Below are 26,596 nucleotides of genomic sequence, written 5' to 3'. Positions count from 1 at the left end.
CTCAATTTTTAAAAATGAATATTGATTATAACTAAAACTTCTGTTCTGCAAGTTATTAGTGTTAAAGAAAAAATCCCTCCATTTTCTGGTTTTAGCTTAAGTATTCAATTGTTGATATACTTCTTAGAAATTAGCAAAACAAAACACATTAATTCTTTGAATAATAATGGCACTTTAAAATCATTATTTCTTTTTATTATTTCATAAACAATTTTAATACTGCATTTTGAAAAAAGAGAACTTAGAAGTCCAACAATTAAAATCAAAATTCTAGAACAATAAAGTTGATATTTTGCATTATTGATATTTTACTAACGAGTATAATATTTGGTTGCCCCATATTAGTAAGGCATCACTTCTGTAATATTCCTAACTTGTGGGAGGACATGGACAAGAGTTGCCCAGCATTGGAGGGAATCCCCACATCGATGAGATCTCAGGTCCATTTGACTGTTTAAGTAAGTTGACCTGTAGTATAACTAGACCTGACTTTTTCTGTTCAGAAATAGGTTTCAGTATCTTCTTTCTGTATAGGCTTCCTGTTCCTTCTTGCCTGTTTGCCCCTCAAAAAACAGTCTCAAAGACAAATGAGTTTCCCCTGGTGAAAGCATTCAAAAAACTGATGGGGGAAATGGCTATCATCCAGACAAATGTTAACTACTGGCAACAGGGAGACTTTTGATGAGTGCTCTGTAAACATTTCAGATAAGATCTTGGATTGGGGAAATAGCATTTAGCTTAATTTTGTGTCATTCTCTTCCCCCATATCATCATTGGTGAAAGCAGTGTAAAGGGAGTGGGGCAGAATGAAGAAGAGTTATTTCCAAGAAAAGAAAGCCATCTGATTTTGAATGTGGAAAAAGTGCCCCCCTCTTTATTCCTTTCTTCTCTCATAAATGAGTCATATCCTTAGTTATAGCCACATTCCTTTGGGGGCTGATATGTACCTGGAAGAGAGGTAAGAACATCAGCCCAGGACAAACACATGACAATTTGAAGTCAGGGATGCCAGCCATGCTCATTGGCTGCTGAGGTTCAGATCTTCCCTCGTTTCCTACCACAGTAGCCAAAGCTACAACCGTGTAGTCATTCAGAATAGTAAAATTATCTCTGAAGAGTTTATACAACTGTCATTCACAGCAAACTGAGTCACTGAAGGGGGTTTCACTTCTGCTTGAGCAGCAGCTGTGTCCTTCTGATTTGGCTACCACCCATCACTGGTGGGAAATGGATGTGAGGGTGAGAATTTCTTTAGGAATCCAAAATAAATGTTCTTCCTTTTACCCTGCATATGGCTTATTCTTAAAAACTATTTTTACATTAAAAGTTTAAGTTATACTCTAATCTGGGGTAGTTTTAACAGTGGTTCTCTGGGAAAACTTTAGTGAAGAGAGAAAATTATTATTGATCTAGCAATAGTTTTCTGTGTAAAAATTTGTGTGAAAAAAAGTTGTTTTCCTAAGCATTTATGACTTGCTATCTTGTTTGTGTTAGCTTTTTAAAAGTAATTCCTGACATGAAATTCTAGGAATTCTTAATTTAATTAGTTTAATTTTAATTCTTTAGTTTAATTAAAATTCTTAATTTTTGGAATTCTCTCTCTTTTTTTTTTTTTCTGAGACAGTTGGGTTTAAGTGACTCGCCTAGAGTCACACAGCTAGAAAGTGTTAAGTGTCTTAAGTTAAATTTGAGCTCAAGTCTTCCTGACTTCAGGGCTGGTGCTCTAACCACTGCACTACTTAGCTGTCCCAATTCTTGGAATTCTTAAAGTTGTGGAATTTTGGATTTTCTTAATTGATCTTTTGTGTGTTTATGAAAGCATTCACATTGAATTGGTTGTTCTTGAAGGGATTCTTCAAGGCATAAATTCAGAACCATTGATTTGATGGTTTCTGAAATCTGTTCCAACTCTGACTTCCTGTTGTAACATTGTTTTGTTGTCCAAAAATGCACCTTTTGATGTCTTAGTGTAAATGGAGACAATGTAGCTTAGTGAGCAGACAGGAAGTGCTACAGTCCAAGTCCCGGTCACTGGTATAGACCAGCTGGTCAACTTTCTTTAACTCTTTAAGTTGTAGAGAAGACACTGACTTGCCTTCCCTCATTTGGGATGCTTTATACTAATGACATCACAGGTGTAGACCTTTTTTCTCACTTAGCTTTAAAACCCGGTTTGAGACCTTGTGGAAGTTTTCATTCAGTTGTAGCTGTCAAATTATTTTTTAAGATAATGAGATTTTTGTTGGACCTTCTAAATGCCTTTTTCTCAAGATGTTAATTATTTCTTCAGAAACTATCAAAAGATTTGTTATCCAAAATGCAAAATAAATTATAAACATGAAGATGTCTGGAATTTTCATCTATTATTCTTAGACATAATTGAATATGGCAATATTCATTGAGTTGTTTCAGTTATATACTAAAATTTTAGAGAAGATCTTATTTTGGAATATTTATAATTAAGCCAGCATTTAAATTTCTTTTCTACTGAAAGCTACATATCACTTTTTCAACTTAAAATTCATGTGTGACAGGTCACACAAAGAGGCAAATGGGAGGGAGTTCTCACCTGAGGTCAGTCCTCAGTCTTCAGTTAGATTGAGTGGTTTGTTTTGATTGTAATTTTTTCCCAGTGACAAGAATCCACTAAATTCACACCAAGCCAACATACACTTATTAAATGCCTACTATGTGCCAGGCCCTGTGCCAAGTGTTGGTTTAAAAAAAAAAAACAGCATTATCTCTTCCAGGATCTGAATCTAGATCTGAAATAGAGATTATGAAGTCTTTAATGATTTACATTTATTTCTGTTATATTGCTGATCTTTCCCCTGGTTTTTAAACTAGATTCATTTTTGAAAAATTAATTTTTTCTTTAATTAGGTTCTCTTTCACAGTCCTTTATATTGGCCCCAAATGAAAAAGTTTGCAAATTGGGAAGCCATGTACTTAGATACTTACCTTGAATAATGTAATTATCTTCAGACATAGATTAGGAAGTATCATGATCACATTTCAGATGGTATGCAGGAGTATAGTATCTTTGCTGACTTTGAAGCTATTTTACACATCTTGTATACCAATACATTGTATTGTATTGTATACCAAAATCATTGTAGCAAAAAATGTTCTAAAACTTGCCAAATTTCGTGGCAAGTTATTAGGAAATATCTATTGTAGTGACCTTGTATAAGATTTAACAAGTGTAAACTCAGTCCATCTGTTGATTGCATTCTGAACCATTTGTTTTTTTTTTTTAATTTTACTTTGAAATTTACCAAAATGAAGTTCTCCACATTGGAATCTTCATTGTTCTTAAATTTTTTTTTAAGTAGTATTTCCATATCACTCTTTTCTGGGAGTCTTATTACAGATTTTTTTTAATCTGACTGTGGTGTGAAAACTAGGAGTATTCCTTTAGACTTTGTAGTATTCTGAGGTATTTTGGATATAAATAGTAATTTTCATTTCTTTCTCTCACAGCTTCCTATTCTCCAATTCAGCCTCATTCTCTAATAAAACATCAGCAGATTCCTCTTCATACGCCACCTTCCAAGGTGTCCCACCATCAGCTGATATTGCAGCAGCAGCAGCAGCAAGTTCAGCCGCTCAGCCTTCAGAGTCCAAGTCAGGAACCCCCCACCTCCCAACACTGTGTCCCCGTCCAAAGCCATGGCCTTCCTGCAGCTCCGAGCAGCGCCCAGGCCCAGCATTGTTCACCCCTTCAGAGTCACCCGCCTCCTCTTACGGTGTCTCCCCCCCAGTCACAGGCGGCACAGCAGTCGGTCGTGGTGTCCCCCCCACCTCCCCATTCTCCCAGTCCATCTCCTGCGATCATTATTCATCCTCAAGCACTTATTCAACCCCATCCTCTCGTGTCCTCAGCTCTCCAGCCAGGGCCAAGCTTGCAGCAGCCCCCCACTAATCAGATACAGCCAGCCGCCCAGCCACTGAATCTTCCATCTCATCTCCCACTTCCAGCTTCCCCTGTTGTGCACTTGGGGGCCGTCCAGCAGTCCTCCTTGGTGTCCCCGGGGCCGCAGATTGTCTCTCCCACAGCACATCAGCCGTACCCCGCACTGCAGTCTCCTCCGATTCCCCTCACCACTCCCCCCCAGCTGTCGACATCTCCTCCAGCCCAGGTCCCAGCACTGCCCCTGCAGTCTGTGCAGTCTTTGCAAGTGCAGCCTGAAATTCTGTCCCAGGGCCAGGTCTTGGTGCAGAACGCTTTGGTGTCTGAAGAAGAGCTTCCCGCGGCAGAAGCTTTGGTCCAGCTGCCCTTTCAGACTCTTCCCCCGCCACAGACTGTTGCGGTCAACCTGCAAGTGCAGCCTCCTGCCCCTGTTGAGCCGCCAGTGGTAAGCCCTCGGAAGCTCTTTCACTTTCTCACAGAACTTAAAAGTAGCAGTTACTTCTCCTGCCTTCTCTTCTGTCCCAATAGCTAAAACGCCCAAGTTCAAAGTGTAAAAACAGTTTTGCAATCTCTAGATGTCACTGACTGAGGAGACAATGTTTGCTGTAGAACAGTTGCATGCTTAAGAATTTGTGGTGGTTATGAAAGTCCATCATTAATTTTATTACTATTTAAACAAATCCATCTGCTATCTTTACAGAGTTGATTTTTTTTCCCCAAGGGAATGCATTTGAACCAGTGTCATCTACACAAAGTTTTTTCTCTTAAGGTGATTATCCTTCATAGCTCCCTTCTGTTGGCGTGTGTGTTCTTAAACGTATGATTCATATAGCTAACTCTGAGTTGTACCCATTCTGTAAGTCTCACTTTTTAGGAGCGCTCGTTTTGGGGGTAGAGTCAGTACATTTGTGTCTGTGGCAAAATTTTGTAAAGTGATCTTGTAAAGTAGGGGTTCTGAAGATTTGGAAAAGATCCCAACTTTGTAATGATCCACATCATTTTTTTCTCTCATTAAAAGTAAAAATACAGTGTTAAAAATCTCATGAATTTTAGTGTATGAACGGTTAAAGATTGGGACGAAGGCCAGTCATTGTGAAGCTTGAACTTTTGAGGGATTGTCTCTAGGTGGAATAATTAAAACAAAATTTTAAAATTTCCAAATGTTTTAAAATTTATGTTTAACAAGAAGTAAGTTGACTGCCAACATTGCTTTTTTTATTTCATAACAATTTATACTTTATGAAGCTTCTGGAGTCATCTACAAAATCGTCAAAATACAGAATTAAATTCTAACACTAGGGAAAAAAAGAAGCATCTTAATGGATTAGACTAAATTTTAAAAATCTTTTTTTTTTTTTTTGGAAATTTAGAAGCAAATTTATAAGAAGACAAAAGTGTTGCAGACTTAGAGATCTTTGGAGGAAAACATCCTAGTTCTGGTTTCCAGGACTAAAATTGAGAGACACTTGTAGGATTACTTGCATTGATCTTAGTTGGCTTGAGCAGGAACTGGTAATTTTCTCTCCTTCCTTTCCATACAACTTTTTTTTTTTTTTTTTTTGGCTGAAGCAATTGGGATTAAGTGACTTGCCCAGGGTCACACACCTAGGAAATGTTAAGTGTCTGAGATCAAATTTGAACTCAGGTCCTCCTGACTTCAGGGCTGGTGCTCTAATCCACTGCACCACCTAGCTGCCCCTATACAATTCTTCACTTTAAAAAAAAGGACAAATTAATAAGAGAAAAAAATTTAAAACTAACCCAAAAGATATGTTATCCAAAAAAAATTGAATAAATTTTAAAATAACCTTCTTGCCCCTTGTCATATCTTACTAGTTTTTTTTTTCAATTTAAAAATAAAATTTCATTGTATTCTTTTTATCATTTGTTTTTGTCATGGTAAATCCCAGAGTAAATTCAGGGTAAGACTGTCAAATCTTAGTAATTTAGAAATAATGATGAAACAAAGAATTTGCCCTTTTTCGTTAAAAAAAATGGACCCATAACAAAAAAAAAAAAAAAAGATAATTCAAATCCTTTAAAGTAAAATAAAAAACTTTCCTTTTGGTACTATTACTCCTAATAAGTTTGTTTTAAGCTTTATCATTGTTTCTTATATTTTTCACTACCTCATTTTCTGATGATCTAGTTATTTTCTTCCATGAAAATAATAGGCCTTTCTGTTACCTTTGATATACTGGTTATATTGAAGTAGATTTTCATGGAGTTTCTTTTTTAATGTCAATTTCCCTTAAGTCCTGTAATTTGTTTATTCCTATACTTATTTTTCTCTTATCTTCTACCACCTCTGCCAACTCTTTTCCCTAAAATGCACATGTCTACCTGGAGTACATTTTTCTGATTGTTTCAAAATATTTAACTGGAGAGGTACATTTACATCATAACAGGGTATGAAAAATTTAAAAGGTAAGGAATGTTATTAATAAAAGGGCAATATGCTTGTTGAAAGGGTTTACTTAGAAAATAAGCCAAGGTTTTCTTTTTTACTAGGTGGAATAAAACATGGGGAGGCACACAATTTAGACTCAATAAACAAATATTTCTAGCTTCTCTAGAAAGACAGATGAAGAAAGTTCATTTTTTTGGAGAATATTGGCATTCCTCAATATCGTCATAAGATAAATATTTAAATTACTGGCCTACCAGGAAATTAGCTTTTCCTCAATTAACTTTGGAGAAAAATCACCATTTTCTTTCATAAAATTCTTTAAGTTGTGCACAAATAGTGTATCTCACAATTTTCTTTGCCTTGATTTAAAATCGTGCCCGTTATTTGTGGCATTCCCAGTATTTCTTCATTCTGATTGGCCAGTGACTTCTTTTGCTTTTACTTGAGAGGTTCAAAAGAAGGTAGTGATAGCTTAGTTGTGACAAGTGCAAAATAGTATAATTGCTCATTTTGTTGGATTAATTCAGAATTTGTCATTTGGGCTGTGGGATTTTCTCAATTTGGCTCCTTCCATTTCTTCCCTTTCAACATGTGTTAAAAGATGTGCATGACCCAACTCTTACATTTGTAACTCTTAAATAAAAAGCCCACTCAGCAGCTGCTTGAATAGCATGCCAAGGGATTGAAGAGAACGTTTCAGCAGTTTAAAAAAGATCATGGTCATGGGAAGAAAAAACAACTAAAAGTAAATACTGAAGTGTAAAATTTGTGAGTTGAAAATAGATCAAATTTAGTAAATGCTTTACTACTAACATTGATATTCTTACTACTATTGGTTCAGCAATTTTTTTCTGATTTTTTTTTGGGGGGGGTGGGGGTTGGTGTTTAAGGTGATGCAGATTGATTTGATTTTGAGTTTATAACTCACTGGTTAGATTAGCTGCTTACAGTGACTTATGTTGCCTTATTCCTTTATATGGAGGATTTTCTTTTTTGTGCTAAAATCTTATGTTAAAGCTCCCTGTTGTTCCTTACTTGGCCACCTAGGTGGCCATCCCTTCCGAGTCATAGTTTGGAATTTGAAATAGGAAGTTTATGCAATCCTTGATTCAATTCACAAAATAGCATTCTAAATATAGGTTTGTATATGACCGATTCTTCATATAGAAAGGATATTTAAATTTATGGAGCTAATGTCTAATTTAGAAACAAATGTATTGGATGATATTTGGTTTCATTTTGATTTCACATGTATTTGATAATAACTGAGTTTTAATCTTAATTCTAGATTATTAGCAGTATACAAATTGATTTTATCAAGTTGATTATTTTAATTTGACTAGATTTTTCAGTTTTGACTGTTTCAAGATTTTTTAATCTGTCAAAATTACAATTAAATATATCATTGTTAATTAAATTTTATAATCTCTATCACATTCAGTACATCCTAACTTACACTTAAGCTTTGGAACATCATGGGACATTTTTACATGATAAAACATTTTAAAAATACAAAATGATTTCAAGTTGTATTTAATTTGTATGTCAATGGTTTTCATGTGAGTGGATTTGAAAACTTTATTATAGTTTAATCCAAAAAAAATTTTTTGGAGAACGTTTTGAAGGTTTTATGGGAGTGAGTGCTGTTCAAAAAAACCTCACTACATTCTTTTATAAGCCAATTAAGAAAAGTTCTCTGGGTAAAAGAAGGGAAAGAATTGCTAAAATGACTTGTCCAAAGCCACTTGAAATGTCTGTCTAGTGAGCAGCAGAGCTGAAATTGGGACCCAAGCCCTTGACTCCTGTGCTCTTTTTGTTTCGTTGATGCAATCAGGCAAGAACTTGTAATTAAAAAAAGTCAGTACTCCAATATTAAACAAGTAAAATAAAGTTTTATTTCAAATGAAGAAACTCAGTTTTCTCAGCCTAAGGGAATTTCCCCTGAAAACAAAGATTATCTAAAATTGCATTTTTATTTTTCTCAGTGATTCTGTTTCATTCCCATTCCTTATCAGTAAGCTTTTTGTAATTTGATAACATAGTGGTTTAATTCTTTAAAGCTTTTTTCTGTCTGTAATAAAGTATTAAAAATATAAATGTGATAAATGCTATAGATTAGACATTTCATTATGGCTTCAAGAACAGCTGTTCTTACAGATGCAATAAGTTTTGTTAACTGAACCCTTGAGAACAGGAAAGAATCAAGGAGAATGGAAGCATCTTTTTAAATATGAATGACTTTCTGTTAACAGTGGAATATTTTAAGAACTTTTGAGATGTCTTAGATTAGTTTATGCTTAGCTCATATAATCATTAAGGAGAGGAGATACTGGAATGGTTCTTAGCTTAAGCCTCAAACTCCTGGTCTTCCTATACGTGAGAATAAAGAAAAACTTATTTTCCCACATAACCTGTGTCCTATTAGCCAACTTATATTGACATTTTAAAAAAAATCTAGAAGTTCTGTTTTAAGACATAACTATCTATTAAGTATCTATTAAACACTTTATATGTGCCAAACACAAACTTAGAAGTTAAACAAGTTAAAAGTAGAACAATTGCTGAAACAATCTGGATTTCAGATGTGGATTCCCAGTGTATTTTTATCAGGTAACCATGTTTAGATGTCTTGAATTGGGAGTATGTAGGATGTTTTTTCCCCTTCCCTTAAAAAAAAAAACCAAAAAAAAAGGATTCTAAAGTATTTTACTTCTTATTAGGAAAAAAAAAATATTTTCAAATTGAAAAATAATCTGCAGCCTTGACCATCATCTTTTCTGAAACCACAATGCATTTTAGCATGGCTATCAGTTCACCCGCTTTTAGTGAATTTTTGTGCAGTATCTGAAGTGATTTGTTTTCTTAATTTTTTTTGGCCAACCTTTGAAAACAGCAAATTAAATTTCATATTTAGATAGCTTTATTTTAATAAAGTTAATCGATCTTTTAAATTATATGATAGAAATATAAGCTAGAAGTCAAGCTAAACCAGTATTCTGCCTTCCATAGGTTTATCAAGTAGAAGATGTGTGTGAGGAAGAAATGCCTGAAGAATCAGATGAATGTGTCCGCATGGACAGAACCCCACCACCACCTACTCTGTCTCCAGCAGCTATAACTGTGGGTAGAGGAGAGGATTTATCTTCTGAACATCCTTTGTTAGGTAAGAGGAATAACAAAGTTTTCTGAAGTTCATCAGCTTGATTTCAATGTGCACTAGTTCTGATGGAAGAAACAATTTTATTTGTCCCTTAAGTCTTAACTGATTATTATTAAATTATTAAAAACTATTAGTTTTCATATTTCAGCAAAACCACAAGCTTACAGTAGAATCATAAGCACAAATCACAAAATCTTTGGAAAACAGGAAATGTTCATTGATTTTTACCCAAAAATTTCTTGCAGGTAACCAGTTTCCTCATCATAATTGTTAAAAAAACAATTTTAAGCTGCTCATGATAAAATTTTCATTATTTTGAGAGAATTAATTTATGTAGACTTGTGAACTATTAGAGTTAAAAGAAATTGTAGAAATGTACTTCAACCTTCTCTCATTTTATAGATGAAGATCCTGAAACTGAAGACAGGTGGAGTTGCACAGTTAGAGGGTGACTTGGGATTCAGACCCAAGTCTTTTAACTCCCTAGCCAATGTATTTTCCACTTTACCTTGCTCTTTGAAATCTTTATAGTCTAGTTAAATTTTACAGTTAGTTTCTTTGTAAAAACCGTTATACATTCATTAGGGCAGGATTAATGTCAAGTTTTTGGGTTTTCTTCATCTGAATTTCCTATGAACTACCTAAGATGGGGTCCACAACACTTCCTGGTGGATCTGAACCAGATTAAAATGTATTTGGGAAATATTTAACAAAGTAAATAAAAATACAATAAAACATAGAAAACATAACATTTCAAAACTAAGTTGATATGCAAGCTTACAGAGATACTGAGATACAGCTTTGTAATTTCCATTTCTATTTGAGTTTGACATGACTCTTCATGAACATTTTCAATGTATCATAGCCATCAGAGCACAAAATAAGTTGTAAAGACATATTGACATCATTTCCTACCAACAAAGTTAACTCTTTATCAGAGCCATAACTAACAATTTAAGTGTTTGGAGCAAGTCAGATAAGAGTGGGAAGGACTCTTGAGGAAAGATTCTGGAACAGACCCATGGATTGGAAGAAAAGCAGTTTCCAGAATACTCTAAGGCAAGAGGGTGAAGAGAGGTGAGGGAGAAGCTCTGTTCGTTTGGAAGAAAACAGGACCAGGTTTGACCAAGTTGGAACTCAGCAGATGTGTGGGAAGGTCTTAGGATGCCATCTTGGTTAGCACATACCTTCATTATCCCCAAGAGTACTTTTTTTATGAATTCCTCTGTTTTTTGGTTCTATTCTGCTGGGGAAGGACTCTTCTTCCTAGAGAATCTGGGCCTATACCTCAGGACAGGTGATCCTCAGATCTCTGTAGGAGGGAGAAGTAGTAGAGTGCTTCAGTGGAGGAAGGCCCCGTGTTTGAATCTGGCCTTAAGATACCTATAATGCAGTGGTAATAGGACCATTGAGGGTTGAATAATGTTTACCTGTAGGAAAGTTAGCAGATGGAGACAGTGTAAGGTAGGAACTTTTGCCAAGGGGCTTCCTTGTGAGGCATGTGACTCATGCTGCACTGAGAAAAGAGGGCCATTTTCTCCTACTTTCTTATCTCACAATATTCAGACATAATTCATCTGCTATCTCTTCCTTTAGTTTTGATAGAATAACCTTTTCTTGCCAAGGCTGACCCTTTTATATGCAACTTTGATCCCATTCCTTCCCTCCATCTTCTTTCCCTTTTCTCCCTTTCGCACTCAGTACTTCCTGTCAATTTCCTTCACTATAACTCCTACTTCCTAATTTTCAATTTCTCTCTATTGACTCTGCTATTTACAAACTGGATCATGTCTCCCTCATCCTCCAAAAAAAAATCCTCATTTAGTCCACTGAACTCCACTAGTTATCACCTTAGCTCTCTTTCCCTTCTTGGAACTCCACTAACTATCACCTATAGCTCTCTTTCCCTTCTTGGAACTCCACTAGCTATCACCTGTAGCTCTCTTTCCCTTCTTGGAACTCCACTAGCTGTCACCTATAGCTCTCTTTCCCTTCTTGGCCAGACTTCTTAAGAAGGTTCTTTGGGGTAGAAAGGTAGACCTATATTCCCTCTTGGAAACCTTCTCACCTCAAATGTCAGCCTTGGCTTGCCAAGTCCTGTCATTTCCACCTCCTCTACTGCTCACGTGCCCATTCTCTTTTTTATATTCCTACAGCTGAACTGGGCAGAATGTTACCTCTCATGTAAAGTATTACAGTAGCTGCTTCATTGCTCTCTCCCAAGACCAAACCATTCTCTACTCAGCTGCCAAAGAGATTTTCCTGAAATATGGGTCATGGGGTGGTACCCTCTGCTCCTTTTTCAATTCTAGGTAAATTCCAAGTCATTTGGAATTTAAAGCTTTGGTTCCTTTTTACGTTTTATTTCCCTTCACATACTCTGTGCCCTGACCACACCAACCTACTTGTTACTCCTCGAAGGATGTTTTTTAGATTATCTTAAGTAGTGGTTCATATATTTCTGGTTTTTAGTCTGCTTGCCTAGGCCTCTAAATCTCAATTTCTTTTTAAAAAATAATAATAGCCTTTTATTTTTCAAAATCCATGAAAAGATAGTTTCCAACATTCACCCTTGCAAAATCTTGTGTTCCAAATTTTTCTCCCTCTCCCCCTTCCCTAGATGGCAAGCAATCCAATATAGGTTAAACATGTGCAATTCTTCTATACCTATTTCCACATTTGTCATGCTGCCCAAGAAAAATCAGATCAAAGGGGGGGAAATGAGAGGAAAAAAAACCAAGCAAACAATAATAACAATAAAGGTGAGGACAGTACGTTGTGATCTACATTGTCCCCATAGTCTCTTTCTGGATGCAGATGGTTCTGTCCATCACAAGTCTATTGGAATTAGCCTGAACCACCTCATTGTTGAAAAGGGCCAAGTCCACCATGGATGATCATCATATAATCTTCTTGTTGCTGTGTATAAGTTCTTTTGGTTCTACTCATTTCACTTATTCAGTTCATGTAAGTCTCTCCAGGCCTCTCTGAAATCATCCCACTGATCGTTTCTTATAGAGCAATAATAAACCATGACATATTCAGCCGTTCTCCCACTAATGGGCATCTACTCAGTTTCTTGCCACCATAAAAAGGGCTGCTACAGACATCCATATACATGTGCGTCCTTTCCCCTTTTTTTTATGATCTCCTGGAATGATTCCCAATTTTTTAAACTAGTTCACAACCTCATATAGGTATGGGGTATGAATGTGGGGATTATGAAATTATGATTTATCATCAGTAAATATTTGATTTGTATACTTAATTAAATACCCAGGATCATCTAAAGATTTCTTGGGTTGTAAGTGGAAAAAGCTTAAGTAGTCTTACTCTAATGAAAAAACTTTTTTTGTTGTTGTTGTTTTTTGCTGAGGCAGTTGGGGCTAATGACATGCCCAAGGTCGCACAGCTAGAAAGTGTTAAGTGTCTGAGGCTAGATTTGAACTCAGGTTCTCCTGACTTCAGAACTGTTGCTCTATTTACTGTGCCACCTATCTGCCCCAGTGATTAAAAAAAAAAAAAAAAACCAACAAAAAGACTAATACTGAGTAACAAGATTTTTATATAAAACTATGTAAAGGTCAGATTTAATAGGGAAAAATAGATACTTAGCAAATCTCTTGATTCCAAGCTTCAAAAACAAGAATTTAATTGGATTGTTTTGCTAATTAGCAGATAGTGCTGTCTATCTAATTGCAGTAGATGGAATGCCAAATCCAGAGCCAGACCTGAGTTCAAATCTGGCCTCAGACACTTATTAATTGAATGACCCTGAGCAGGTCACTTCACCGTGTGTGCCTCAATTTCCTTATCTGTAAAATAAGCTGGAGAAGGAAATTGGAAACCACTTCAATATCTCTGCCAAGAAAACCCCCAATGGAGTCACCACGAGTTGGATGCAATTGAAATGACTAAATGATAACAAAGCACTGTGTGGGACAAAACTAGCGGCGGGCTAGGGTTTACCGTAAGATAGCTCAGAGGGTCCTTGGATTCAGAATTTGGAAGGGACCTTGGAGACCATCCATCTGGCCTTTTCATTTTATAGCTAAGGAAGGCGGTCACCTTGTCCACTTGAGGGCCTGGAAGGCTAAACCTTTTAAAATATGGTGGGAGACGAGAGAATAAAATGAAATCATTTCAGATGTTGCTCCACATCTGTAAAATTTAACTAGACTATAAAGATTTCAAAGAACAAGGTAAAGTGGAAGATTGGGCTTCTTCCTGGGCCCCCGAATGCAGAATTAGAACCGGGGAAGGGCTGAGTGTTTCAGGGAGAAGGTCTGAGGTCACAGCTGCCTCTCAAGCAGTGCTACAGTGAGCCCAAGGGCATAAAGGAAAATCCCTCCGAACGTCCCAGAGCGGGACTCAGTGCTGTGGCGCCATCAGAGGGCAGCGGTGTTAGGTCATAGGTGAGGGAGCCTGTGCCAGGTGCTGCCAGTGTGGGGATTGGTACCAGGGGCCAGATGTTCCGAGATAGCCCCAAAAGAACCAGTCCAGTATGCAAGTGCTTATATTGCTGGGGGCAGGGGGGAGGGGAGGGGAGGAGGTCCCAAAGAGTGTATATGGGCAAGTAAATACAGAACGAATGTTGGCAGAATAAATGTAACTAAATAGAGGAGATCTAGTCAGGAAGGGCAGTGTCTGTTCAGAATTGGGAGTCTAGTTGTATCTTAAAGAAAGACAGGGGTTGGGGGCCACAGAGGTGAGGGGAGTGTGCATTCGCAGCCCGGAGAGCGACGTCCCAATGGCCAGATGTAAGGACACAAGCTCTCTGGGCGGCGGACTCTCCTGCCAGCCTTGCTGTGAGGCAGACTGATGTAAGGGGGCTGATCTGCCCTGATGGGCCAAACGTGGGGATGCAGGCCCTCCGGCACAATCCAGAGGTAGTGAAGAAAAAGGAGCCCCTGCTCGCCCGCTGGTACGATGGGCTTGGTAGGGTTTCTTAAGCTGAGGGACTGATGTAGGGGAGTTGGCTTGGCCGCAGGAGGCCAGAATGGGCGATGCACTCTAATGCAGTCCGGGGGTCCTAGAGAAAGAGGGCAAAGCCGGCTCTGGGCCTGGGCTCCTGGTAGCTCTTTTCCAGGGGCGGCGGGAGCTGTTTTTGCTGTTCACGTTTATATTCTGGAGACTGAGGTGGCAGGTAGAGGAACAGAGGGATGGGCCTCATCATGTGCTAATGGAGGGAGCCTGCCCTTGGCAGGGGCTGCTCTGGCACTCTCCTCGCTCTCTCGTCTTAACCCCTCACATCCTTCCACCAAAATGGCTCTGTCCAGAGTTCCCAGTCCTGGTTCTCTCTGCAGCTCTCTCACTCTGCCGGTCACTCTCTCCTCTCAGTTCCAAGACCCCACTTTCTCCTGGTTCCCCTCCTTGGAGCTGACCGCTCCTTCTCTGGCTCCTTTGCTGGAGCCTCTTCTAACCTTGGTGTCCTTCGGGGCTCTGTCCCAGGCCCTCTTCTCGCTTTTTATCTTATATCTATTACTGCTTCACTTGGTGATCTCATCAGCCCCCATGGATTTAATTGCCATGTGTATGCTCAAATTCTCAAGTTCACTTTTCCTGCCCCACATGCTACCCAGCCCCAGCCGTGCATCTCTCACTGCCTCTCAGAGATCTCCTGCTGGGTGTCCAGGAGACACCTTGAACAGGATCTTCCACTCCCTTGGGCTCTCAGCCCAGGGGATCTCTCAGCATCTTCCACCCTCCATATTTGAGGGGTTGCCAAGGCCTGTTGGTCTCAGCTCTATCACATCTGTCCTGTGACACTGCCCCTTCCTCACCCCACATCTGGACTATTGCCATAACTGCTGGGGGGAGGGGGGGGGGGGAGGAGGCTGCCTACTTCAAGTCTGCTGACTCCAGGCCATCTTCTATTCAGCCACAAAAGTGATTATCTAAAGTCTAGGTCTGATCATGTTACCCCCTTTTTTTTCAATAACCTCCAGTGTCTCCTCCAGGAACAAAATCCTCTGCTTGGCATTCAAAGCCCTTCATCAGCCAACCCTCTCTGACCTATGTGGTCTTCTCACACCTGACTCCCCGACACACCCTGATCCATCAGCCTCCTCGCTGGCTCGTGAACAGGACACTCTGTTTCTTGACTTTGGGCATTTTTCCTGGTTGTTCCCAAACCTAGAAGGTTCTCCTTCCTCTGTTCTGACCTTCCTGATTTCCTTTAAGCCCCAGTTAAAATCCCACTTCCTACAGGAAGCTTCCCTGACCCCTCTTAATTTCACTGCTTTCCCTTTTTTAATAATTTCCCATTTGTCCTGAATATAGCTTGTTTTGTGTATATCTTTTTGCATGTCTCCTCCATTAGATCATTAACTCTTTGAAGGCAGGAACTAACTAGTGACACTTTTTTTTTTTTATCCCCAGTATTTAACATAGTGCCTGGCACATAGCTGGTACTTAAATGTTTGTTGAATTGAATTGAAAAGTAGGCTGAGTCATCCAGAATGAAACTCCTTGAGTTCAGGGATGGAAGCCTTACTCTTTGGTCTTGGCAGCCTGGGTGGAAAGCAGGAACAGGAAGAAGGGGCCCAGGTTTAGGGGAGAAGATCACATTTGGTTTTTGAGCATGTGAATTGGAGCTGCCAGGATCATCTCGTGGAGGGGTCTGTAAAGAAGTTGGAAAGGGAAGTCTTTTGTTAGGGTCACAGATTCCGTAGTCATCTGCGTAGAAATGAGCCGTAGGAAGGAAGATGGTCTCAGACGGAATCCTGATGAGCGAGGAGAGAACGGAGCCAGGAGGAGGGAAAAGGGGAGTTGGCAAAGGAGTGAGAGAGAGAGCAGGCATCCTAAGGAAGGAAGAAGCCAAAGGGGGGATGAGAAACAGTGAGGAGTATTAAAAATTGCAGTGAGGAAAAGGCTGAGTGAGGACTGAAGAATCCAGCTGTGGGACTGGCTCTCATGGTGGGGGATGCTGCACAGCCGACCACTGGGGCTGCCTCTTCACGCTGTGCCTGTCTCCCGTGCTTGCCACCTCTCATTGTCTTGTGCTTGGCTGCTGTACATCCACAAGGCAAGAAGGAAAGGCTGGCATCCCAAGGAGCCGACGGGTGTGCACCTGTCTGAGAGCGTCCAGTTGGATCGGGAGTGCCGGCCTCGGACAGAGCTGGAGGCCCCAAATGACGCCCGAGCTCTCTTCCCCTTTGCACTTTGCAAACATTCCCAGATGGCTTTCATCCCTTCAGCTGCTTCATGTGCAACAAGGGGAGAAGTATGCTTAATGTCTTGTGCGTACTAAAAAGTAGAAATCACTCAGCAGTCCCTGGGTGGTTTGAGGGAATCCCTCTGGTCTCGGGGCAGAGCCGCAGGGTGAAATGTTGTACTTGAGGCTTGCTTTCTGCGATCATCTGTAAAAGAAGGCACAGAATCAGCTGACCTCACTTTTTTCAGACCAAGTGGAGCTCCCTGCAGTGGCGTCAGTCAGCGCATCAGTCATCAAGTCTCCCACAGACCCTCCCCATGCCTCCGTGCCCCCTCCTCCACTTCTGCTCCCGGCCGCTGCCACGAGGAGTAACAGCACCTCCCTGCCCAGCACCATTCCCAGTGCAGAAAACAGACCTCCGCAGGCCATCGTGAAGCCACAGATCTTGACCCACGTTATTGAGGGCTTTGTGATTCAAGAAGGTTTGGAGCCATTTCCTGTAAGTGCCAGATGACTTTCTGTTTTTTTGTCAAGTGTTTTCAAAAAGATCAAATAGAGTGATAATTTCATAAATTTTTTTAAAAAAGCAAATTTTTTTACGTAGGATTTTTTATGCCAATAAAGTTACGCTCATTAAATGCATAGTCATTTTGTTGAACTGAACCGACACAAAAAATAAATTCAGAAATTTTCTGTCTTAAAAATGATAATTCTTTTACTTTTCTTAAGAAATTTTAAGGGAAAAAATACTTAGAAATTTGTCCAAATTAGCTGCATTTTGCTTTTTCTTTTCTTATACCTTAAGGTACCCAAAATAATACTTCAGAAGTGTTGATATTATAATAAATAAGGTAGTTTCTTAAACACTCTAATATTTTGATAAGGGCCTGTGTGAGAATGTTCCTGCCCTGTGTTTAATCTGTTTGACTCTGAAAGCATGAGTGCTTTGGAGTTCTAGTTCTGATCTAATGAGCAGTTTTCTCAGGATTCCTGCCATTTAAAAATCCCAACTTTTAAGTCAGAGAAGCTGAGAAAAAAAAGGAATTACAAGTGTTCTCTCATAGTCTTGTGTGGTCTCTGAAGCAGCCTCAGCTCAGGCCTGGCTGAAGGTGCCAAGGCTGGTGGCAGGACCTCTTCACCCGGCAGTATGGGAAAGCTGGGACTATACCTTTGTTTGGATTCATGTTGTAGGGAAACACTCACTTCCATTTAGAGGTTTGTAATGAAGTCCATCCACGAGCCCCACAGTAGTCCATGCCCCTGACTCAGAGGATAGAACACAGAATTTGTGGATATGCAAAGCTGGAAGGGGCTGGGGAGGCCCTTTAGTCTGCAGCCCCACTTTGCAAATGTGGAATTAGAGGTCCAGAGATAGGAAGAGAAGAGGTGAGGTTTAACCCTTGCCTTCTGAGTCTCAGTCCAGGACTCTCTGGGTTCTTCCCAGACTTTCAGGCTTCTCACTAGAGAAAATCTTCAGCCGTGAAGTGGCTGGTTTAGTTCATTTCATATTCAATTAACTATTTTCCAGCCATAGATTTTGTTACTCTCATACCTGTCTGTCAGAATTCTCAAAGGACAAAGTAGAACCATACACTTTTTGCTTTGCAGCTATTAAATTGAAACAAATAGATTTTGGGACTTAACATTCTCAGCAGCCTTTCTGTCCCCTGCCTTTGGGCCGCCTCTGGTGGCTTCTTAGCTCAGGTCCAGCTTTTGTCCTGGCCCTTCTTGGAGTTTTGGTCTCAGCAGTACTAGATATTCCCTTGCAGTCATGTCTGCCATGATTTACCAGAAAGCTGTCCTTCTCCCATCATGGAACATTTAGCTTTGGATTGGGATTTGTTGGGTTTTTTTTTTTTTTTTTTTTTTTAACAAAGTCTTCAAACAGATCCCTCCTATTCTCAGCACTGAAGATCTTAACTCAAATGGTCTTTTGTGACCTTCATTTCATAGTATTTCACACTTCTATTTCATCCAAACAGGCCTACATGTTTCTCAAAAAATTATACTAGTTTACAATATATGTTACTATTCTTGTTTTTCCACTGTACATTTTTGATAGGTGTGAGAGAAAAAGGGGAAATTTGAGTCCTGCCTCAGACACTTGGTGCTGATTTTGTGAGCCTGGGCAAGTCACTTAATCTCTACCAGCCCTAGTTTCCTCATCTGTAAAATGGAGGTAACAGTAGCACCTACATCCAAAGGTGCTTATGAGGATAAAATGAGTTGATATTTGTAAAGTGCTTTTGCAAGCATGACAGCCCCATGTAAATAGTAACTGCTATTGCTGTAATGATAGTACCTCCACATTGTTTTAATTAGTATCTCATCCTTAGTGATATTAAACATTTTTTAAAGTGATTATTGACAATTTATGTTTGCTCTTTTGAAAATTTTCTTTTAGATCTTTTAACCATTTCTCTTGTGGACTGTAAGACTTTTTTTTTGTGGACTTTGTAAATTTTTAATAGTTTTCTCATTATTTTAAATTTCCCATTTTATCCTTCCTCTTGGTACTTTCAGAAGTCACTTGTAATTTTAGTGCCACTTCAGAAACTTTTAAAAAAACATTTATGTTTTGGAGATGGCTAGATGGCATCGTGGATAGGGCAATAGCCATGAAGTCAGGAGGTTCTGAGTTGAAATGTCACCTCAGTCACATGATACTTAGCAGTTGTGTGACCCTCAACAAGTCATTTAAGCCCAACTGTCTCACCAAAAACAAAAACAAAGAGAAAGAAAGAAACATTTTAAGTAAACTGTCAAACATGTAACATGAGAAATCATCACAACTACTGTATTAAATAATACAAGGCTGTTGTTTTCCTCTAAATTCTTTCGTAGGGTTTAATGTCCAAATTTCACATCCTTCAAATAGATGTTCTCTGTAGACTTGTTACATTTTCATTTTTTGTTCTATTTGTTGGATTTTTTAAGAAAATTTTAAACAAACAACTAATTGACTTACGTGAAAATGAGATGTTTAATTAACTTCATTTTCTAAGCAAAAGATAATTAAGTGAAAAATCCTTTTTATTTGAACTTTTGAAAATCTACAGGATGTTAATGTTGTAGGTTTTATAATGTTTAATCATCATTCTGTACTTCATTATTTTTCTTCTCCGTTTTCCTTCCTTCCTCCCAAACCAAATTTGTTGTACATTCTTTTGTTTTGTTCATTTTTATAGGTCTTACCTTTAAAGTTAATACCCAATTCTTTTAAGAACTTTTATCTATTTCTCTTAGCTAGTTTTATGATACCTAAATAAATTTAACATGAGAGTAGTATAATTTTTTCTCTGATTTCAACCGTTATAATTTTTCCACAGGTTTAATTAGTAAGAGTTAAGTGGAAAAGTTGCCATGAAACATTTGTGAATGAATGGAGTCTTTAATACGGAATTGATAAACAAGCCTCTCAAATAATCAATATATCAAGGCATTGGACCTACCCCAACCCATTATGAGCACCCAAGTTGGGATCCTAGACAGAGACTACATCCTCTCCCAGTCTAGGGGTACCTCTAAGGAATACGGGGGGCAGGGTTCTTACCAGTCTTCAGCATGAACTCCCATTCTGGCCTTTTTTCTCTAATATCAACCACTAATTATGGCACCCCCAATATGACTTAATCAGTTTACATCAATTAGTTTTTTTTTAGAGAAATGTTTACTGTGAAGATATAGTAGGAACAGAAGTGGGGACATTCCATATCCCAAACCTTGAGAGCACTTGACCTCTGTATCTCTTCAGTCCTTGGAGAGTGGGCTCAAACCTATAGTGGTTTGTATCTAGCATTTTCTAAGATCACTGCCAAATTCAGCATAGTTGATGAGTAGATAAGGCCTCATCTTTGCTACTGCTGGTCTGTCTCAAGCAGATTGCTTCAGGGACTCATCTGCTGACTTATATGGGCTGGATCGCCTGCAAAAGTTGGACTTAGAGCAATCACTCTTTTGATCTTTTAAAGGTCACAGATCCCTAGCCAACTTGAACACTGCCTCATGTAAAAGCGGAAGAATAGACACAACAGAAATTGAAACCCCTGCGGGAGCCATATGTTCTTGCCTTTATGTCAGCACTGGATGGGGTGAACTAGGACCTCTTCCCACTAGAAGTCCTCAGCTGTTAGCCTTCTTTCTTGAATACCTGCCAGGCAACACAAAGCATTCTCTGCTTCATTTTACTGGAGAATAGCTGTTGAAGCCATGGGATGTGGTGATGACTATTTCTTAATAAACTTTATTGAATTACTTTGTAAATGTTGAGTGAGATTTAAAAAACCCAACATTTACAAAGTAATCAGCATTAAGAAGTTCTCTTTGCATATATTGTTTGGTGAAGAGTACTAAATTGAAATACTTGGAAGTGCAAAATTGTAATCCAAATCTTGACAATTTGTCTACGTTATCCAAGAAAATTCTCAAATTCTCTTCAGAGCAAATTAAACAGGAGTGATGATAATTTATCTTCATACATTGGAGCAGTCATTTAATATTACTAGTGACCCTGAAGAAGCTTCCAAATGACCTATCTTCCCAAGAAATCAATTTTTTAATGAAAACCTCTAGCTAGTTATAACAAATTATGAGACTATAAGTCAACTTCTAAACATGAAAAGGAGAAATTAGGTGTTTTTTTTTTAAATGGATGCATTTTTGTTTTGCTAGAATGTTTTGGTTTACCAGCACCTCCCCACATTCCCCCACCCCTTCCTCTCCGAACAAGGTACCTGCTCCAATTTGTCATCTGAAATTTATTTGCAGTAGGAGTCGGCTTTCATATATCAATTCATACAAACCTTTTTAATGTTTCTCATGATTTGTATTTCTTCTTCCTTGGGACAGTAATTTTTCAACTAATCCATATATCACATTTGTTCAGCCATACCTGCTTTGTGAGCATGTGCTTTTTTTTTTTTTTTTTTTTTTTTTTTTTGCTCTTGCACATTATTGTCTTATAGATATTTTCATATCTATTGGACATTCTTGTTCTGCTCTCAACATTCTCAGGGTAAGTGTAGTTGTTTGAGTGATTTCTGGATCGAAGTTTAAGAGCAATTAAATAACCTTTTTCATATAATTCAAAAATTGGGGAAATTATTTGATCAAAAGATAGCTTATTTCTTTCTTAATTTAGGTGAGCCGTTCATCTTTACTAGTTGAACAGCCTATGAAAAAAAGGCCCCTTTTGGATGGCCCAGTCATGAGTGGCGTATGTGTGCAAACTGAGCTTCAGAACAACACAAAGCATGCTGATAATTCATCAGACACTGAGATGGAGGATGCGGCTGCTGAAGGTTTGTCATTTGCATTTCAAATAAGCCTTACAGGGGGTTTTTCTTGACTTTTCATGCTTGTCCATTCCAGCTTAGCTTTTTACTTTTGTGTTGCTTCCTTGAAGAATCTGTGCTTTCATTGGTGGGGGCACTCCATCTGTCATTGCAAAAGGACATGCTCCTTCCTTCTTCACTCTGCCCATGAGCTCCCATAGATCCTCAAGGGAGGGCTTAACCTTGGTTATTTTAGAATCCCTGGGCTACTTGTGTTTTTCCTAAATAAATATCACACGTTGGAGAGGACAAACAAATTATAGCTTACTAAAAGATTTTCAAGCCACAAGTGATAAACAGCATTTTGTTTTAATGGTTGAAATGGCTCACTTTTTTTTCCTTCAGTTTTACCTGTAGCATTATTAGTTCATTATGCATCTACATGTGAATGACTAGTTTGTGAAAAAGTTCTTTTTGTTCAAGGATTAGTATTTTCCTCTTTACACATTTTAGAAAAATGAAATTGCAATCTCCAACAAAAGTTTTACTTTGTTTCTTGTTAATATTGACTTAATTTGACTTCCTATGTGAACTGGAAGATTAGCAAAGTATTATTAGAAATCTTGATTTATAAATTTTTCTTATGGGCCTAATATAAGATATTTTAATTTTAATCATTAGAATGTTCTCTTTGGATTAAGTACAACACTTTAGTAAGGAAGTTTTTATTTTGAATTTTAAAATAGGAAAAATAAATGTGAAATAACCTGAGATCTGGCATACTTTATATGTACATTGTGTGCCTCCAGTAACTATCGTATGTATACAAACATTTTCCTGCTACGTTGTGTTTCTGATGTGCCCTCTTGCATACATAAGTAGGGAAAACATGAACATTTTTTATTATTTTTAATCACTGGATTTATAAAATTCATGACATTTAGGATTATGGTGGATATGCAAGAGTGTCATTAAGATAGAAGAATCTCTTAGTCGGATGTATAGGTAGAAATGTTCAAACATGAGCAGGCTAATATGGGAGAAATATTTACTTAAAAGCATACATCATGTGTGAGTTAATTCTAAGTCAGTTTTATAAACAGTAATCAATTTCTATGTTTCTGTGACTTTATACCTTATGCATCACATACTTTTGTCACTTCAGGAAAATGAAAAATAGGCATTTAACACAAAGTGATCAGGAGCCCCTTATCTACAGCAGGGTGGATCTTAGCAAGTGGCCCATCAGCTTGGTCAGTGCCATTGAGATGCTAGAAAAGGGATGTTAGAATTTACTCTCCCCTCATTACTTTTAGATGAGAAATTAAACTGTGGCTCTAAAATCCCTTTTAGGTCTGGGCACTCCTTGCCATGGACCTCCTAGCGTTAGATCCAGCCGTGGTCACCTCCTCCTCCTTCCTCTACCCCAGAAACAGCAGCATCACCTCCATTCTTTAGTTTCCTGTGGTGGGTTTTTCTCCCTAGGACAGATCTCTTCTCCCCAGGGCAGGGCCCTGCTCCCTAGGATAGATCTCTCCTCCCTAGGACAGATCTCTTCTCCCCGGGGCAGGGCCCTGCTCCCTAGGATAGATCTCTCCTCTCTAGGACAGACCTCTTCTCCCCGGGGCAGGGCCCTGCTCCCTAGGATAGCTCTCTCCTCCTTAGGACAGATCTCTTCTCCCCGGGGCAGGGCCCTGCTCCCTAGGACAGATCTCTTCTCCCCAGGGCAGGGCCCTGCTCCCTAGGATAGATCTCTCCTCCCTAGGACAGATCTCTTCTCCCCGGGGCAGGGCCCTGCTCCCTAGGATAGATCTCTCCTCCCTAGGACAGATCTCTTCTCCCCAGGGAAGGGCCCTGCTCCCTAGGATAGATCTCTCCTCCTTAGGACAGATCTCTTCTCCCCGGGGCAGGGCCCTGCTCCCTAGGACAGATCTCTCCTCCTTAGGACAGATCTCTTCTCCCCGGGGCAGGGCCCTGCTCCCTAGGATAGATCTCTCCTCCCTAGGACAGATCTCTTCTCCCCGGGGCAGGGCCCTGCTCCCTAGGATAGATCTCTCCTCCCTAGGACAGATCTCTCTCCCCGGGGCAGGGCCCTGCTCCCTAGGATAGATCTCTCCTCCCTAGGACAGATCTCTTCTCCCCGGGGCAGGGCCCTGCTCCCTAGGATAGATCTCTCCTCTCTAGGACAGACCTCTTCTCCCCGGGGCAGGGCCCTGCTCCCTAGGATAGCTCTCTCCTCCTTAGGACAGATCTCTTCTCCCCGGGGCAGGGCCCTGCTCCCTAGGACAGATCTCTTCTCCCCAGGGCAGGGCCCTGCTCCCTAGGATAGATCTCTCCTCCCTAGGACAGATCTCTTCTCCCCGGGGCAGGGCCCTGCTCCCTAGGATAGATCTCTCCTCCTAGGACAGATCTCTTCTCCCCGGGGCAGGGCCCTTCTCCCTAGGATAGCTCTCTCCTCCCTAGGACAGATCTCTTCTCCCCAGGGCAGGGCCCTGCTCCCTAGGATAGATCTCTCCTCCCTAGGACAGATCTCTTCTCCCCGGGGCAGGGCCCTGCTCCCTAGGATAGCTCTCTCCTCCCTAGGACAGATCTCTTCTCCCCAGGGCAGGGCCCTGCTCCCTAGGATAGATCTCTCCTCCCTAGGACAGATCTCTTCTCCCCGGGGCAGGGCCCTGCTCCCTAGGATAGATCTCTCCTCCCTAGGACAGATCTCTTCTCCCCAGGGCAGGGCCCTGCTCCCTAGGATAGATCTCTCCTCCCTAGGACAGATCTCTTCTCCCCGGGGCAGGGCCCTGCTCCCTAGGATAGATCTCTCCTCCTTAGGACAGATCTCTTCTCCCCGGGGCAGGGCCCTGCTCCCTAGGACAGATCTCTTTTCCCTGGGGCAGGGCCCTGCTCCCTAGGATAGATCTCTCCTCCCTAGGACAGATCTCTTCTCCCCGGGGCAGGGCCCTGCTCCCTAGGATAGATCTCTCCTCCCTAGGACAGATCTCTTCTCCCCGGGGCAGGGCCCTGCTCCCTAGGATAGATCTCTCCTCCCTAGGACAGACCTCTTCTCCCCGGGGCAGGGCTCTTCCTGGACCAGAACCTCGGCACCATCAAACACCCGCCGTCTCTCTGGCTTCAGATGGCTGAACAGATTTCTCTCCTGACACAGTCTGGGTGATTTTGATGTGCAGATGCCCCTGTACGTGTGTGGTGACAACTTGTCGGAGGGAGACTCCAGATCCTCCTTTTGCTTTTCTTTCTCAGAAAGAAGAGAAACGCCATGTGAGCACTGAGAGTGCTGGCTGGTGTGATGGGAGGTGTCTGATGTCCAAACAGGAGAGGCAGTTATTGTGTCAGGTTGCCCAGTGCTTTTAAATCACAGCTGGCAAGAGAACTCCCCGTTACCATGGCTTTGAGACCCACAGAGTGCTTTCAGCACGGCAGCTTGTGTGAGATCTGTGGTCACGTGGCACGGACCTCGTCTGCTCAGCTACGCCCTGCCGACTTACTGTGCTAATGATGCTCAGCCTCTGGTGCAGGACAAAGCCTGGTGAAACACTGTAATACCAAAGGACCTGCCTTAACTCTCCATCCTGGAACCTGGCAGATAAAAGCAAGGGTGACCCGGATGCTGGGCCCCTGAGAAGGGGCAGCTTCTTGCGGTGGTCTTTCAGTAAGTATATTTTGGAAAGGCCCAGCTGATGGGCCAAGAGCTGTGTCTACAAGGGAGTGGAGGAGGAGGAAAAGGAGGAGGAGGAGGAGGAGGAGGAAAAGGAGGAGGAGGAGAGCAGAATGGAAAACCACTGTTTTCAGAGTTGCCCATGATTCCTCCAGAAGCCCCTCTGTGCCTTTTCTTGAGGGTGCTGTAGTGAAGGCTGCGATCTCAGAAGAAGCTGTAGCGCATCCCTGGTAGGTCAGTGCTCTGTGGGCCGAAGTGGGGAAGGCAGAAGAGTGTTTGAGGCTCAGGTATGAGAGGGGTCCTCGCCCTTTCTACAAAGACGAGGAAGTGGTGACCCCAGGAGGTTGAGGGACAAAGTCATGCAGGTGGGAAGTAGCAGAGCTCAAGACTCTCCTCAAACAGAGTCAGACCCAGTTTGCTTTCTCCTTTGCTACATCGCCTTGGCATTCAGGGCCCATGGGTCTGGTGTAGGGCAGGACCGCAGTGGGAAGGGACATGGGCAGCCTGAGAGGTCACTGTACCCCAGGATGCGAAAGTGCAAGGGAGGACTTCAGCATGTCAGGCAAAACAGTGATGGAGGATTTATGAGGAAACATGGAAAAAAATGAAACCTGATCAGGTTTGGAGGGATTAGGATCCATATCCTCACTGATGAAGACTCTGGGTCACTCAGCTGTCAGAACCCTGATGGGAGGTGCACAGACACAGCTGTTAATGTTCAGATCTCTGCTGATGCTCTTAGGTTTCAGCCTAGACTTTAACCAGGCATGAAGGGGGAGGCACATCTCCAGTTCAGACTTTCATCCTTCCTTCCTTAGCTTTGTTACAAAATGCCTCTTATGCCCTCTCCTTCAACACTTTTTTCCCTGGGGGTCAGCAAGCCCCATCAGTGATCAAGCTTGTTGATGTGTTGTATCTTGTATTTTTGAAGTTTAATTTATTTACTTAGTATTACTAGTTAACCATTATGATCTGTAAATTGATGTTACCTTTTCTTGTTTCCTTTGATTCTTAAGG

General features: G+C 40.5%; 1 protein-coding gene across 2 annotated transcripts in view; it reads left to right on the top strand.

The window, feature by feature from the left end:
* Window positions 1–26,596, top strand: part of PHC3 (polyhomeotic homolog 3) — a 64,275-nt gene that overhangs the window by 23,301 nt on the left and 14,378 nt on the right. For both annotated transcript variants that reach the window (XM_051983161.1, XM_051983160.1), the window contains 4 exons: window positions 3,484–4,358; window positions 9,333–9,486; window positions 16,888–17,138; window positions 21,780–21,939. In XM_051983161.1, the coding sequence (XP_051839121.1) occupies window positions 3,484–4,358; window positions 9,333–9,486; window positions 16,888–17,138; window positions 21,780–21,939 (1,440 nt within the window). The remainder of the gene's footprint in view (window positions 1–3,483; window positions 4,359–9,332; window positions 9,487–16,887; window positions 17,139–21,779; window positions 21,940–26,596) is intronic.

Source organism: Antechinus flavipes, chromosome 3 (assembly GCF_016432865.1).
Source record: "Antechinus flavipes isolate AdamAnt ecotype Samford, QLD, Australia chromosome 3, AdamAnt_v2, whole genome shotgun sequence".
In the NCBI taxonomy this organism is placed as follows: Eukaryota; Metazoa; Chordata; class Mammalia; order Dasyuromorphia; family Dasyuridae; genus Antechinus; species Antechinus flavipes.
This window is presented reverse-complemented; position numbering and strand designations above follow the sequence as displayed.